The 16,261-nt window shown below is 46.4% G+C and overlaps 1 protein-coding gene across 1 annotated transcript in view; it reads left to right on the top strand.

The window, feature by feature from the left end:
* LOC147701260 (IgGFc-binding protein-like) overlaps positions 1-15,816 on the top strand; it is a 464,605-nt gene extending 448,789 nt beyond the window's left edge. Inside the window, exons 19-20 of the mRNA XM_086929326.1 lie at positions 768-826; positions 15,503-15,816. Coding sequence (XP_086785452.1) covers positions 768-805 — 38 coding nt within the window. The 3' untranslated portion in view covers positions 806-826; positions 15,503-15,816. The remainder of the gene's footprint in view (positions 1-767; positions 827-15,502) is intronic.
* Positions 15,817-16,261: the final 445 nt, after the last annotated feature.

Consider the following 16,261-nt stretch of genomic DNA (forward strand, 5'->3'; position numbering starts at 1 on the left):
GCAATTCCCCGGTGGGCCGCATGGTTGGGGGCCGGTTTTGGGTCCCTGGGGCCGTTTTTGTTACAGGGCCGTTATGCTGCAAAAACGGCCCTATAACAAAAACGGCCGAAAACCGGCCCTGTCACAGAGCGCGGTCGCACCTCTCCCCCCTCCCCTCTCTTCCCGGAGGGGGGGAGGGGGGCCGGCCGAGCACTTTGCCAGGGCCGGTTCTGGTTCCCAGTCCGGCCCTGGGGTTGATCTCAGGCTTCTGGCCTGCCCATACCATTTTAGATGCGCCCACAAAAAGTGCAGTCCTATACCATCTAACGCTTTGAAGGCTAGACATTGAGATTTAAACTCAATCCGTTTTTTCATCAGGAGCCAATGAAGGGCTCTTAAACGGTGAGAAATGGATTGAAACCTAGGAATGTATTTTACCAATCTTGCAGCAGCGTTCTGCAAATGTTGCAGTGTTATATACTGTATCTCTACTCCACTCACGTTGGTACATTACAGAAAACTAGCAGTGAGCCAGAAAGATGTTGCACCCAATTAACCCTTTGAGTTATTTGTCCATGCACCAACCCTTGATTAACCCGGACAACATCACAAACCTGTATCCCACAATGCCCATGAAACGGGATCAGGGTACATTGTTCTGTCAAATTCCAGTGGTATGCTTACATGCCATACATGCATTCTTTAAAGTTTAGGAAAAAGGAAAGTTATCTGTACAAGCCTGCTTCACGGATGCAACTCTAATGTATATATTTTTGTTTTTATTACAGTGCAACTTGGCCACCTAAAGTACCGCAGTAAAAGATAGAAACTGTTGAGACTAACACAGGTGAGTAGCCCAACCTCGTGTCAATGAGTGGTTGGTTATATTTTAAGCATGTCCCTGAGAGATAGAAGTCAGAATTTGCTTCACTTTTTCCACTTTTATTGTGCGCAAAGTGATACACATACCTAGCTTCAAGAGATGATAACAAATATGCCCTCTTTGAGAGTGCCACTAAAACATTATAAGTGTGCAGATGTTTGATTTTCACTTATTTCCGATCAGTTTCCCATCTAATTGGGGGTCATTTTGGAGAACAATTCACCCCCTGTATGGTGGACAACTTTAAATTAGAGGACTTCTTGGAGGCTATAATTGCCTTGGTCACAGCAGGATTTTGGCTGCTGGTACTCCTACCTTTAAATGGGTGTCCAGGGGGCGTGGCCAAGATGGCGGAGTGAGAGGACGCTTCTTCTCGCGGCTCCCCGATCCGACTAGGCCCGAGCCCTGAAATAAAGCCTTTTCTCCCCCCGCCGGAGCTCAACGGCACAGGGAGAGGTGGGGGAACCAGGCGTGAAGACCCTGGTCTGGTCCTAGTCTCCAATTAGCCTCAGGACAGCCCGCCGGACAGCGTTGGAGGTCCAGACTGGGAGTTGGAGGAGGAAGAGGCCGGCCCCCGAAGCGCGTTGAGTGGCGACGGAAGGACCGCACGCCGCGCCCACCGCCGATCGGAGTGCACTGCCAGAGGAGGTATTGCACCATCATGCCCGGACGGCCCTGAATACCAGCGGAGACCGCCGGGCCGGCCCCGTGGGAGCAGCTGTGGGCGGCGCACGGGCTTCGGCCTATTCGTCTGAGCGCCCGCTGGGAGAGAACCGGAGCAGGAGGGGTGTGAACCCGGGGCTCCACGCTGAGTCTTGCATTCTCGGTCCCCCCTGGGGGGGCCCCACGGCTTGGTGGGCGTCCATAAGGCACCAAGGAAAATCCGGTTGACTTGGAGGTGCCGGAGCTTGCATTGATGCACACTGACCGACCATCGGCTACTGATTTCGCGACACGCGGCACGACTGGGCAGAAGTGGAAGGCGGCAGAGGCGGCCTGAGAGACCCGGTGGGCCACACAAGCTTCCCCCGCCCGGAGTGATCGAGGTGTGGCGGAGGCGACGAGCACGGGAGCGATACCCCCGCCTAGCGGAGCCGACGGCAACCGGAGAACAGCGGGACCTACTGGAAGGGTGAGCGGCGTAATGGGGCCTGCCATCGCAGCCACGACTGAAACCTAGTGCGGCGGCGCTGCTAGCGCTCTTCTCGGCTGTACCTGGAACTGCCACTGGTGACGACCGACGGTCCCCTGCTTGGCCCAGGAAAGCATCCACGGGGCAGGGAGTGTCGTGCCGAGGAGACGGGAGAGCTGGCCTACACTCGATTCAAGATGGCGTCCGGCAAAGGCACCAAGCGAGGAGACCGCACTCTCCCCGAAATGCTCAACAGGCCCCAGCAGAGAGGAGACAGGGGGCAACCATCTCCCAGCCCGACCGGAGGATCGCAGAGTGCGAGTGGAGGGGAACCGCCTGTCATTAGATCGTTTCTTGAATCGCTGTTCAGCACCCTCAGAGACGATTTTCAGACATTAAAACAGGAAGTGGCGGGTGAAGTTCGGGAGGTGCGCAGAGAGGTGGATGAATTGGGGGAGCGAGTGGCCACAGTCGAGAGCACGAACCATTGTCTCGACGAGGACATCGTACAGCTGCAACAGGAGGTGTTGCGCCTCAGAGACCAGCATCTGGACCTGCAAACGCACAATGAGGACCTTGAAAACCGGTCTCGACGCCACAACATCCGAGTCCGGGGAATTCCGTCTACAGAAGAAGGCTCGGATGTGGCTGGTTACCTGAGAGACCTGTTTAGGGCTATCCTGGGTGAACCACCGGAGTTCATTTAAGATTGCCACTGACTTTCTGAGAGAGCATGAAACATCCTATGCCTGGGGTCACCCCTTCCGCCTCATCTTTAGATGGAATGGCACAGTGCATCAACTCAGATCGCTGCAAGAAACGTGTGAGGTTCTGGGGATCACGGCGGAGGAGGAAGATACAACTACACCGAGCCAGAGACGCGGCCCCAGAGACAGCTGGCAGAGGGTGTCGCGGAGACGAGTGTCTGCCAACTCCAGACGACCGGACTCACCTACCATTAGAACTGGCATGGCGAATGCAGTCTCCGAAGCGGCCAGAGACAATGCTTCCAACGGTGATGTAGCGCTGACAGCATAATGGCGCTCCGGGGGGAAAACACCACAGCCTTACTGATGTAGCAGGTTCGGGTCTTGGGGGGCTATGGGGAGGAGGAAGGGGGAGTAAATAGCCGGACGTCCACTTTGGTAACTCACCACAGACTTGTCCGCTGGGCATGACTGGGACTGACAATTGTTGGGGTTTGAAGGAGGGAGGGGGAGGAGGGTGCTTGGTTGTTTGCATGAGGGGTTTTTTGGGGTGTAGAGGGAGATGGGGAAGGGGGGGAGGGTAGGTTGTTTGGGGGAAGTTTTTGTGGGGTTGGGGGGGGAAGAACAGGGACCGTCCAGTGCTATTGATTCAGTCGCTACAGCCTCACAGTGCTCCTACACACTATCTGCACCACAGCCACCCCTCTTGGGCTGTGACCCACTGCTTGAACTTTGGTTTCACCCACACAGATGACAGCTCTTACAGAAGTCACCCTTAATGTGAAAGGGTTAAATAACCCTGTCAAGAGGAAGGCAGTGCTCTCCTTACTGGAAAACACACGCGCAGACATTTGTCTCCTGCAGGAGACTCACCTCCTAGCCAGAGACTGTCAGAGGATGCGCTCCCACAAGTTCCCCACACAATTTTTCTCTTGCAACACTACCAAGACAGCCGGGGTAGCAATTCTAGTGTCCAGAACATTTAAAGGGGAGGTCCTACATAAATTTGCTGAACAGAAAGGTAGACTCCTCGCTTATAGGGTTAAGTACGGGGGTTTGATATTCACTATCGGGTCAGTGTATAGCCCCAATGAACACCAAGAACGATTCCTTCACTCGGTCATGGTGGATGTCACCGCCACCCCAGACAGGCACATACTTATAGGAGGGGACCTGAACATGGTATTTGATTCTTGATTGGATAGGTCAACGCAGAGGTATCCGCAGACAGGGGAAATTTCGCAGACTGTAAACGCCAACTGGAGGAGTTAGATCTCCACGACCTTTGGCGCCGCCTCCACCCCACCGCCCGGGACTATTCCTATTATTCGCATGCACATAAGACCTACGCACGTCTTGACCACCTTTTAGTCAAGGAGCCGGTCTGTCACTTGGCCACAGCTTCCGAGATAGGGGTTCTCTCTCTGTCGGACCACGCCCCTGTTACGGGGACATTTCAATTGCCACCAATGTCACCCAAGCGTGGGGTCTGGCGCCTCAGGGATACTCTTTTGCATAAAAAGACGGTGGTGAAGCATATTCACGACTCGATAAGTGATTACCAAATGCACAATGATAATACTGATAACACCCAGGCGACACAGTGGACGGCATTGAAAGCAGTGCTCCGAGGGGAATTCATTGCCATCTCCTCCGCGGAGAATAGGGAACGGCAGCAAAAGCGGACGAACGCACCAGTAAAGTGCCAGAGCTGGAACAGGTTCACCAGAGGACGGGAGCTCCCAGAATCTGGAAGCAACTTAAGGCTGCGAGGAAACTTCTGTCAGCCTTAGATATGGACAGGGCGGAATATGCTGCATTACGCTTGAAGCACGCATATTATAAGGGTGGAGACAAATGTGGCAGGCTTCTGGCACACAAGCTCAGGGAAGCGCATCAAAGGCACTTGGTGAAGGAGCTATCGACAACTAATGGAGTGTTGGTTACGGTGGATAGCCAGATAGCGGAGGGCTTTCGGCGATTCTATGCTGACCTCTATACGGGCGAACCCCCGTCGGCACAGGCGGAAGCGGACTATCTGGCCTCGGTTGACCTTCCCTCTCTCACTCCGGAACAGGCGGAATACCTCGAAAGGGACATTCTAGTTGAGGAGGTGATTACAGCCATCTCCAGGCTTAAACACGGGAAGGCCCCGGGCCCGGATGGTTACACATCACTTTTCTATAAAACATTCTGCCCTGTGCTAGCCCCGATCCTCACGTGCCTCTTTAATTCCTTCTCCACTCCTGGAGCTATCCCTCCAGATCTACTTCGAGCAACTGTTTCGGTCATCCTTAAACCGGGGAAAGATCGGACGCAATGTAGTTCCTACAGACCGATCTCTCTCTTAAATATCGATCTCAAGTTGTATACTGGGATCCTGGCGGCCCGGGGCTGGTGGACCCGTATCAGGCCGGATTTGTCCCCGGGAGGCAAACGGTGGATAACACCAAGAGGGTGGTCCATATACTAGAGAAAGCCTCCCGGATACCCGGGGAGAGGATGCTGCTAGCCGTTGATGCGGAGAAGGCCTTTGACCTGGTGCATTGGCCGTATCTGGAGAAGGTATTATCGAAAGCGGGTATTGGTGAGAAATTTCGCACCCTGGTGTTCAATTGCTACAAATCCCCATCGGCAGTGGTGCGGTTTAACGGCTGCAGCTCCCAACAGTGGCAAAAAGAAAGGGGCACCAGGCAGGGGGGTCCATTGTCCCCGCTCTTATTCGCACTTTATATGGAACCCCTCACCCAGAGGATACGCCAAAACCCGAGTGCGCTGGGAATAAGGATAAGGATAAGGAATAAGGATGGGGAGGTACATTCATACCATTAGTCTTTATGCAGACGACATCATATTGACACTGGCAAATCCGCAGGGGGCACTCCCAGCATGCATTGATGAATTAGAGACCTTTGCTGCCGTCGCAGGCTTCAAGATGAACATGGGAAAGTCGGCGGCCCTTGACGTTTCACTGTCTGTCACCACTAGAACTAACTTGCAGGGCCGGTTCCCCATGCACTGGTCTAAAGATCTGGTGCCCTATTTGGGCATACTTCTGACGCCCACGTTGCCTGCCATGGTGACCGCTAATTATACCGCCCTAGGTACGAAAATAAAGGAAGAACTGGGTCGCTGGAGCGAAGGCACCTTGTCCTGGCTGGGCAGAATTGCCGTGGTGAAGATGACCATCCTGCCGCAGGCGCTATACCTGTTTCGAGCCCTGCCGCTGCAGCCCCCGAAAGGATGGCTCCAGTAGATTCAGGCGGACATTGCACGTTTCATATGGCAGGGTCGCAAGGCCAGGCTTAAAAGGGCCCTGACTATACTGGCACCTGAGGCGGGTGGACTGGGAGTACCGGACTTACGCAAATATTTTCAGGCAGCTCTATTATGCTACCTAGTGGAGTGGAGCAAGTGGGAGTCTGACAAACACTGGCTTTTTCAAGAACAGGCGGTGGCGGGCCGGACTCTGCAAGAGGTGCCCTTTTTACGTAGGGCACATCGCCCACCCAACTTATACGCGTCTTTTATCACACGGGTCCCGATGAGAGTGTGGGATGCCACAAACGCGATGCACGCACTCACCACCTTCCCTTCACCGTTCACACCACTGATTGAAAACCTGGATTTCCATCCTGGAATGGAACCAGGGGCCTTTGTGCGCTGGCGAGCTGCCGGATGCAGAGCGCTATTTCACGTATATAGTCAGGATGGCGTCATTCCGTTTCCAGACCTCAGGAAGGAATATCAATTGCCTGAAACGGAACGGTTGCACTACATGCAGGTGCGCCACTGGGCGCTGCAGCCACAGGCACTGGGCGCTGCAGCCACAGGTGCGTGGGTCGGCAGATAGGAAGCTCCTTCCCTATGAGAAATGGCTTGTAACACAAACCTCAGATACGAAACTTATCTCAGATCTGTATAAATTCTTGCAGCATTCCTCCTTTGATCTTTATAACCCTGGTAGGGAAGCTGGGAACGAGAACTGGGGAGATCCTTAAGTCACACGGATTGGGACCACATCGCTTATCGAGCTCGACACTCCGCATACCACACTGGGCTTACAGAAACATTCACTAAAGTGTCCACATACTGGTATTACACGCCACAGAGACTGCATGAGATGAATCACAACATCGACAACACTTGTTGGCGAGCCTGCGGGCAGATAGGCACCCTCACTCATGTTTTATGGGACTGCCCATTACTGTGCCCCTACTGGAAGGAAGTCCTGGATGAGATTGACTCAAACTTCAATATTGAATTGCCCCGCTTCCCAGCATACGTACTGTTGGGCTTACCCAATGGGCTAATGTATCCTCTGAGGTCTCGTAGAGGGAGGCAAATTGCGATAGCACTGGGCTCTGCCGTGCAAAATATACTTATTCACTGGCGCACCACCACACTCCCCTCCACAACAGGTTGGTTGCATAGATTATGGCATGTCGGGGAATGGAAAAGTTGTCGCTTATGGTGGCGGGAGAGGTGGAGCAGTTTAATGACCTGTGGCAACCGTTTCACTCACTGCTTGTAAGGGAATTTACAGAACTTACATGCCCCCGATATCTCCGTTTGTTGAGATTGACTACACTAGCGGATTCAGATGACCAGCGTGCCTAGGACTGTGGGCAGCTGAGGGAGAGGGGCGGTTTGGGGGGGTTGAGGTGGGAGAGGGACCGTGGCACTGGACGGGGGAGGAGAGGGGGGGTTTGCAGGGTTGGGAAGGGGTGGGGGAGTTTGGGGGGGTTTGCTCATTTTGAAGTATCTTGTTGCAGCATATGCACCAACCATCACATTTGGATGAACGTTACGTTTTGCAGAGCCCTTGCGCGCTGGTGCGCTACTATATGGTTGTGTTTTATGCACTGCTTCTTTGTGACAACTGTTTTTTTTTTCATTTGTGAATGTCTCAATAAAATGCTTTAAACCTAAATGGGTGTCCAAATCAGGACTAACACCCAGCATCCTTTTGCATTATATAATCACTTTACAGTACAGCCCTCTCACTGAGGGTGATATCATTGTTAAACTATCAAATTGTTTATAGGATGCTAATACATGATGTGTATTAGAATTGCAAAAAGATTCTCTACGCTTCCATTCATTCACTCCTCTATTCCTCCTTCTTTCGTTCTCCTTCAGTATTCACAGTCTTATTCTCTGTACTATTATCACATTATCATTGTTAATATTATTACTATTATTTTCACTATCATCATTATTATTATTGTTATAAGACTCTATTTTCCCCTCCCTCCTTCCCATATCCCCCCTCTGGTACACCCATACATACATGTACAGCCCCGTGCTGACACATGGCCCAGGGTTAGACTGACATGCTGCCAAACTATCATAGACCTCTTATTTTTTCAGTGTTCCCCGCCAGGGCATATTGGTGTACCCCCCGCCCCCACAGATGATTATGTGAATGGTGTATTTACAATCCTACTTTGTTTTCGGTGTTCAATTGTTTGAATACCTAATAAAAGAAATAGAACACAAAAATAGGATAACATGAAAGCAAAAAAAAAAATGGTGCTCACAGGCCCCCCACTGCATATTCTTGGAGATTCAGAGAAGTCATATCTGCCAATTCAAGTTAGCTTACTGTTTGCGCCTGGTAAATATGTGCCTCCAGAAGCGTCAGGTAGGAAAAAGGTAATATTCTAAAAGTTACTTTTTATGAATGTTTATTAAAGATCTAACTTCATAAAAATAAAGAATTGCAAAAAGAAAAGTCTATATATCAGTGCCATGTGTAAAACATTAAAAAGATGTCACAAAATGATGCATATTGGCGAAGAAGAAAGAACATCTTAGATCTTTTTAAAGCATCATAAGGGTGTTAACACATATCAATATTATTTGACCTCTGTATTTATATCAGAAAAATAGACTTTCAGAGACACGTTTTTCTTAGTGATCATTTATATGAAAAGATCTGACTCTTCTGGACATTCTAATGTAAATCATTTGAATGACTTCCGTCTTATCTAAAAAAATCTTGGATTTTCATTGATATTCATTTCCCAGAGATTTGAACTTATTTGATGTTTTACCTTTGGGAATAATAGCAAACGCTTACCCTAATACTAGCTTCACCCAAACCCAGAGTCAATCTTTATTCTTGCTCTGACACTGACCTAAATCAAACCCAAAGTCTAACTTTACTTCTTGCTCAGACACTGACTTAACTCAAACCTAAAGTCTAACTTTAATATTTTCTCAGACACTGACCTACCCCAAAGTCTAATCTTGACCCTCCTTCTAACACTAACCTAGTCCTATTTTTGACTAACATTGTTATTCTGGCCCTAGCCTCACCCTAAGATCTACAATGACCTAACACAAAGTCTAGTCTTCATTCTTGCTCTAACCCTGACCTAACTCAAAGTCTAATCTTGATTCTTGCTGTAACACTGACCTAACCCAATATCTAATCCTGGCCCTTGCTCTAACACTACCCTAGCCATAACATAGCCTAACACTGTCACTCAGGCACTTGTCTAACCCTAAACCTGACCAAATTGGGAACCCTTAGCCTAAACTTAACCTGTACCTGACTGAAACCCTAACTGTTACTCTAAACCTGACACCTAGTTTATCCTTGGCCCTGTACCAAACTCACCAAACTCAGGGCCTTATTTATGAAGGCCTTGCGCCACCGGTGCGTCACTTTTATAATGGGAAAAAGTGATGCACCGGTGGCGCAAGGCCTTCATAAATAAGGCCCTCAGACTTTTAGCTTTGACCTAAAACTCTAAATCTGAACTTAATTCACTCTTTAACATAATAACCTCACCTAATTATTATTGCTGTTATGACATGTGTTTCTGACATAACATTCCACTGAAATGCTTTTCCTCATATTGGTTTTTTGTGTGTGTGTGTGAAATGGTTTGGTATGTAATTGTAGTAAACAGCTAGACACCTTGGAAAGGGATTGACGGTTTTGAAGTGAGCTGAAACTGATCTCACTCACAGCTCACACAATCTAACTCACACAAAAAACTGGTGTCTGTAAGTGATCTTTGTTCATCCACTGTAGCAAGGCCTAATGAATGAATGAATGAAATGTATCTACAGCACCTAATAGCAACCTCAACGAAGTACCTTGATGCTGGACTGAAACTGAGAGAAAGACATAACAGCCTGATTAGTAATGGAATGGAGTTGTACACAGACTTGTGGCAGACCGGTTGATTATTTCAGATATGTCTAGTATGTGAGGGACAGCATTCAAGGTCTTCAATGCTAAGTTACAAGAGGAGAGGCTTCCTACAGTACATTAACCAGTGTGGGGGACAAAGATGACCCTGACAGTAGAAGGGTGATCGATTGTAAAGTGTGAGAAAAGATACTTTGTGTCAGAATGTAGCAGGAGTTTGCGATTATTACAATACACTGAGATTTCAGTAGAAGTCATTGTCATACAGGAAGGCGGCATGGAGCAAGGAGATGCTGGAGATATGCTGTCTGTAAGGTGGGCTAATAAATAAATATTTTTGATCAGCTGTCATATTTGAATAAGATTTTGGAGAAGTCCAGGATAGATGTCATTGACGAAACTAATCTTGTATAACACAGGTCTTTAAGTTCATGTCTTACCTCAGGGTGAAGAAAAGCCAGACAAAGTTATCCTTGCTAATTGATGTTTGAAGAAAAAATTAAGATTAACAATCACTGCCTAGGTTACAAGTTTGATCAATATAGATACAGGAAATGCTTGGAGGAGGCCATGAAGCGTCGGACCAGATGGAACTATGTCCCTCATCGGCTTCAAATGGTTGTTGTACATCAAGGTGGCAACTTTTCTCATGCAATTCTGAAAGCTGTTGAAAGGGAAATGGTATTTGAATGCTATCTAGATCACAGTAATAGCCAGGTGTGAGAAATATATGATTACATTAAAAGAGGCACACCTTTTCTTACAGGAAATTGCAAGAAGTGATTACATGCTAGGTGGTTTCTTCTGCTTGCAGTATTGTATATTTCATACAGGATGGGAGTGATAATAAAAGTAAACTCACACATGAGTAAATATACAGATGTCACTTTAGACTTTTGAGTAGTTTTACTACTTTTGTAAAAAGTGTAAAATTACTCAAAAGTGTAGACTTACATTTTAACAATCCCTGCAACAGGGGGTGGAGTCAGTACAAACATCTTACATAATTGTAATGGTAACACCCTTAATGACTTTGAAACCCAAGTTTACCTTCCGCACACTTGGCAAAGACCTTCACAAATGAGATGGAGATTTCCCCTTTGATAATTGGTAGCAAAAATTATAAACTTGTATTAAAGTTGAAAAATAGTTCACATGCTTTTATGTTAAATGTTAATGCAAAGTCATTTTTCTATATGTATTTTAATTGTAGAACACAACACTATAACATTAATTTTGAGTTAAAAAATTCATTTCAATATATCGAATTCAAATAATTTCTTAACACTCTATTATGAAAATAAACCCCTAAAATATTTATATTGAATATATTATGTATTTAATGTAATTTAAGTTATGCTCAGAATTTTTTTTTTTTAAATAAAACAATTACTAAAGAAAAGAATTGTAGAGCAATTTGTGAATAGCTATGGGCCTGTTCTGGTGGGTGGGTGCATGTCCCACTATTAACCTCTTTAGTCTTCCAGCTTTCTCCTTGGCAGACGTTCCTTCTTAATTCCAGGATGATCTAATTTTTTGTAGTCTGGGGTCCTGTACTTATACCCCAAAAAGTATTTGTTCTCTTTGTGCAGGAGGGCTCTGAACCCGGTCTGAACCAGTTCTGAGTGTTCCTTGAGCACCGTGTTTGGTTCTGGCTTCTCCTTTCCTTTCAGAGAGAGGGGCAGGGTTGTCAGCCCTATTCAGGCCCAGGTGCTACCCTCCCACCACTCTAGATGCATATGGAGCTATGCAGCCCAGGGATGGCACACTCAGCCTCTGGGACCCACCCAGCCCCTGTCACTCACAAACCAGAAGGTCAATTCACAAACAGACCAAGGCATACAGAAAGGTCAGACAAGAGAACAGCCACTTTCTAAAAGTGCTGTTCTCAAACACAGGATTTAAAAAACACCTTTCCTAAAAGATGTGTTATTAAATTCTGAGTTCAGGGATACCAGACTTTTATGTCCTATATTGCTCCTATGGGAAGATATGCAGGTAACCACTGTACACAGCATTCCCCATGATAACCCATGGACAACATAGACTTACAATAGTGAAAAACGAAAATGGCTGTAATTCACTACTAAAGCATGGCACCCACCCACACTAGTACATGCTCTACCTCTCACATACACTGCACCCTGCCCAGGGGGGGTACATTGGGCCTTCCATAGGGGTGTCCAATGTGTACAGAAAGGGAAGGGTTAGGCCTGGTCAGTGGGGACACCGGCCAGATTAACATGGCAGTTCACAGACTGCACACAGGCACTGCAGTGGCAGGCCTGAGACACCATTTAGGGCTACTCATGTGGGTGGCACAATCAGTGCTGCAGGCCCACTATTAGTATTTGAATCACCAGCTCTGGCACACCCGGTGCACTTTACTAGGGACTTCTTGGTACTACAAATATGCCAATCATGGATGACCAATTACACTTATAATTTACTCAGGGAGCATATGCACTTTAGCACTGATCAGCAGTGGTAAAGTGCCCAGAGTCCTTTTGCCAACAACCACAGGTCAGGAAAAAAAAGGGAGGAAGAAGCAAAAAGTTTGGGGATAACCCTGCAAAAAGGGCCATTTCCAACATTCATGTTCTGCCTCTTATCAGGAGCAGGTTCTGGACTTTTTAGCTCATTCACCGGTAGGTCCACATTCTTTCAGCCATCTACATCTTTAAGCAGTTAATGACCATGGGCCAGATGTACGATGCCCAAAATAGCACCTCGCAAATTGCGAGTATTTTGTGACTCGCAATTTGCACGCTGCTATTTTGGATGTACAACAGAGTGTAACACAATGTTAGCGATTCCCAATGGGGTCGCAAATTGAGAGGCTCATGAATATTAATGAGCCTATCGCAATTTGCGACCCCATTAGGAATGGCAGGCCCTCCCAGGTATGGTGGCCTGCTGCGCTCAGCAGACCACTATGTCTGAGACTGATTTTAAAATAAAGCAGTTTTTTTTAAATGCAACCCATTTTCCTTAAAGAAAAACGGGCTGCATTTAAAAAAAAGAAAAATTAAACGTTTTTGTTAAATTTTTTAAGAGCAGGCAGTGGTTCATGGGACCACTGTCTGCCCTTAAAAAATATTTCCCCCTGCATTGGCAAAGGGGTAGGGGTTCCATGGGGAACCCTTCGCTTTTGCGCGGGGACACGCCTTTGGGCGTAAACCATGCGCTTTATAAAACTCCCTAATAATAATAATAATAATTTACAACCCCATTGCCACCCTCTTGAAGAGTATGGTAATTTGCAAGGGTTTTTGCAACCGCAACTGCTGTCGGAAAACATTTGTAAACTAGTTGCTCTCATTATTAGGAAGTGAACACCTCTTCCTAAAAGCGACTCACAATTCCAAAATAGCGAGTCGCAAATACATTGCGACTCGCTATTTTGGTATGGTACATACCTTTATTAGTTTGTGAATGTGCAAAAGGGTTTGCAAACCCGTTTGCGCATGCAAAAACCGTCGTACATCCGGCCCCTAGTTATTGTAGTTTGCTGTCCTTTGCTGCTGATGCATCAAATTGAAATAGTAGGCACTGTAAGGAGAAAGAAAGATAATAGGTTAATGCCATGATTTATTTAAGGCAATCCTCATTATAAGTGAGGTTTCTCTATCTCGCTATGGAACCTACGACAGCTGAAAGGCCTTTTAACCAAGCAGTGGCTCAAGAAGTACGGTACATACCTCAGACTGTAATCAGTACATGAAGATGAGAGGTTTATTAGGAGAGGGCAATGAACAGAACACTTCTGTATTAAACGAGCGAACTGTATTTTATCATGACTGACTTAGATACTTCAAGTTCTTGTCCATTGCGTTTATTTTAGCAATGTCTCTTCATTTCTTTCTTGGTGTTGGTTTAAGTGAATCAGTGTAATGCTCTGTACAGTATAATAGTTTGTTTTAAGTTTAGGCACAGGGTACTGAAAGTCAAATAAATCTTAGGAACTTTCCAGATTTTATTGCACACTCACTTGCATTCTGCATGGTAGTCATTTGTAAATTCTCTTAAAATGTTTTAATTTCAATAATCTTAGGAAAGTGTTTCTTTGTGTTTTGGTTTATTTGTCCACTAAAATACAAACCCATTGTACATCGCTTTCCACTCTGTGAATTTTGCCCCTAATCAATGACGTTTTGAGGAGTAGGTGCACACATAGGGAAATTACGACAGCTGTGGATGCCCACCAAGGTGTATTTCCTTACTCTCCATGTCCGTAGGGGAGTATTCATGTTTATTCTGGTTGTGTAGGGCAAAGGTGTGTATCGGTGGTGCAGAGGTTACCCAAATGATTTGAAGGAACTGTCTTTGTCGGGTTTTTAGGCTGCCCAGCTCTGATGAATGTTTATATCTTTTGGCATAAGGTGATGTCGCAGATTGAGCAGAGCATACTCAGAGGCTGATTTACAATACACTAACGCAGCACGGTGCAGCAAGTCATTTTGCTGAGCCGTGCGGCGTTAGTTTGCAAAGCACAACGAAGCAACATATTTACAACTATATGTCTCATCTCTGTGCTTCCCCCTGCGCTGGCGCACAAACTGCTCTCATGCGCAGACACAGGCACCATTACACCATGGTGCAAGGATGCCTGCGTCGTCGGGAGATTGTTTTGTTCAGGAAGGGGCACCTTCCTGCACAAAAACAATCTGAACTGCCTTTTTCAACTTATACATGTGCTGCATTAGCACACATAGAAGTTGTAAATCAGCATTCTTTCAATGATTGTTTATGCTCAGGAAGGGAACCCTCCCTGAACAAAAACAATCATGAGAGGTGATTTCCTCTTTCAATGTGTGCTGCAGAATGCAGCACGCATAGAAACAGGAAACAAAAACGAGGAGAAATAAATACATTTCTCCTTGTTGCGCCTCCCTACGCCACAGGGAGGCGTGGTATTCACACGCATTTCCAGATTTACGATTCTTCGTAAATCTTGAAATGTGTCTTGTTCCATGGGTGTTGCATGGGAACACCCGCAGCAACGCCCAAGGAACGCCCCTTTCACGCAAAGTGCTCCGTGTTAAAGGGACATATTTACAAGGACAGGAAAAGCCACGCAGGGTGGTTCTTCCTGTCCTTGTAAATTTGGGGCAGTGTATTGCACTGCCAGTGTGTCACAAAAAAAGTGAATGTACTGGCAGCGCAAGGGGCTTGTAAATCTGCCCCTATGTCTTTACTCTCTCTCTCAGAACTTGTAAGGACAATGACTTTCATACAGGCAGGTGATAGTGTAAAACAGGCAACAAACAAAATGAGTCATAGGCGGTCTGATGAAACTTAGCGAGCATTAGCAGTCACAGTTACAATTTTGGAAATACAAACACGGCTGGTTTGTTAGAACCAGCAGTACAGTTTGCTTTCTCAAATACTCTGTTCTATTAATGCACAATGATGTATGACCTGGGATAATATCCCTATGTTAAGCGATTCCTTTTCCTTGTTATGCATTATAGATTTGATATTGGTTCAATTTCAGGTTGTTAAAGCAAAGGCCTGAAATGTATTTGCACTGATCTGGTATGATATGTGAATTCCACTGTACAGTATGCGAAGTCAATAACTGCACAATATTTGGTGTATATTTTGGCTCATGCAATGTTTTTCTCTCCTAGTGAGGCAGCCAGGATGGACCCTTGGGTGCCACCTAGATTCTTAGATGACTACCATGACGTCCACCTTCTCCTTGCCGAATCCGGGATTCTTCGCAACTTTAACATTATATTTCTTTCATTATAAGTGTTAATATTAATTGTCAGCAGCAGTAATTCACTTAGGACAGAATATCCGATTTTCCATCCCTCTGGAATAATGTGTAAGATAAATGTCAATACTATTCTTACTGTAGACATTAGCATGGATAAGGATGATGCTGTAGTGATCCTCAACCAGCACCCCAAAAATAAAGAAGTGCCACATTGTAACACCATCTCTACTGAGTTTTGTTTTCCTTGAGACTTGGAACACCATTCTTTCTCTTCTAGGGGTTGAGGCACCGAAGCGTATATGTTACTGGTGCACGTCTTGCTCCTAGCCCTCCACTACTATTCCATGTGAGACTAAACCAAGGAATTCATTCAGTCCCATATATCAGAAGCACCACCTTAGCCACACTCTCTGTAATATCCAAAGAAGAAATTACTTCTGTCCCATCATTTTTATAGCATAATTATAACTCCTTCTTAAACAGATATTGTATACATTATAGACCTCATTCAACTTATATGCAACATATCTACTCATGGAGCAATTCCTTCCCTCAGCATCCCACATCTATTTGCACTGGGAAGAGAGCAGTCAAAGAGAACTACAAGACTACACAAAGACCAAGTGCAGCATGTCCATGAAAGAAAGTTCACTGGGTGAATGACAAT

The sequence above is a fragment of the Lissotriton vulgaris genome, chromosome 7, assembly GCF_964263255.1.
Source record: "Lissotriton vulgaris chromosome 7, aLisVul1.2, whole genome shotgun sequence".
Lineage (NCBI taxonomy): Eukaryota > Metazoa > Chordata > Amphibia > Caudata > Salamandridae > Lissotriton > Lissotriton vulgaris.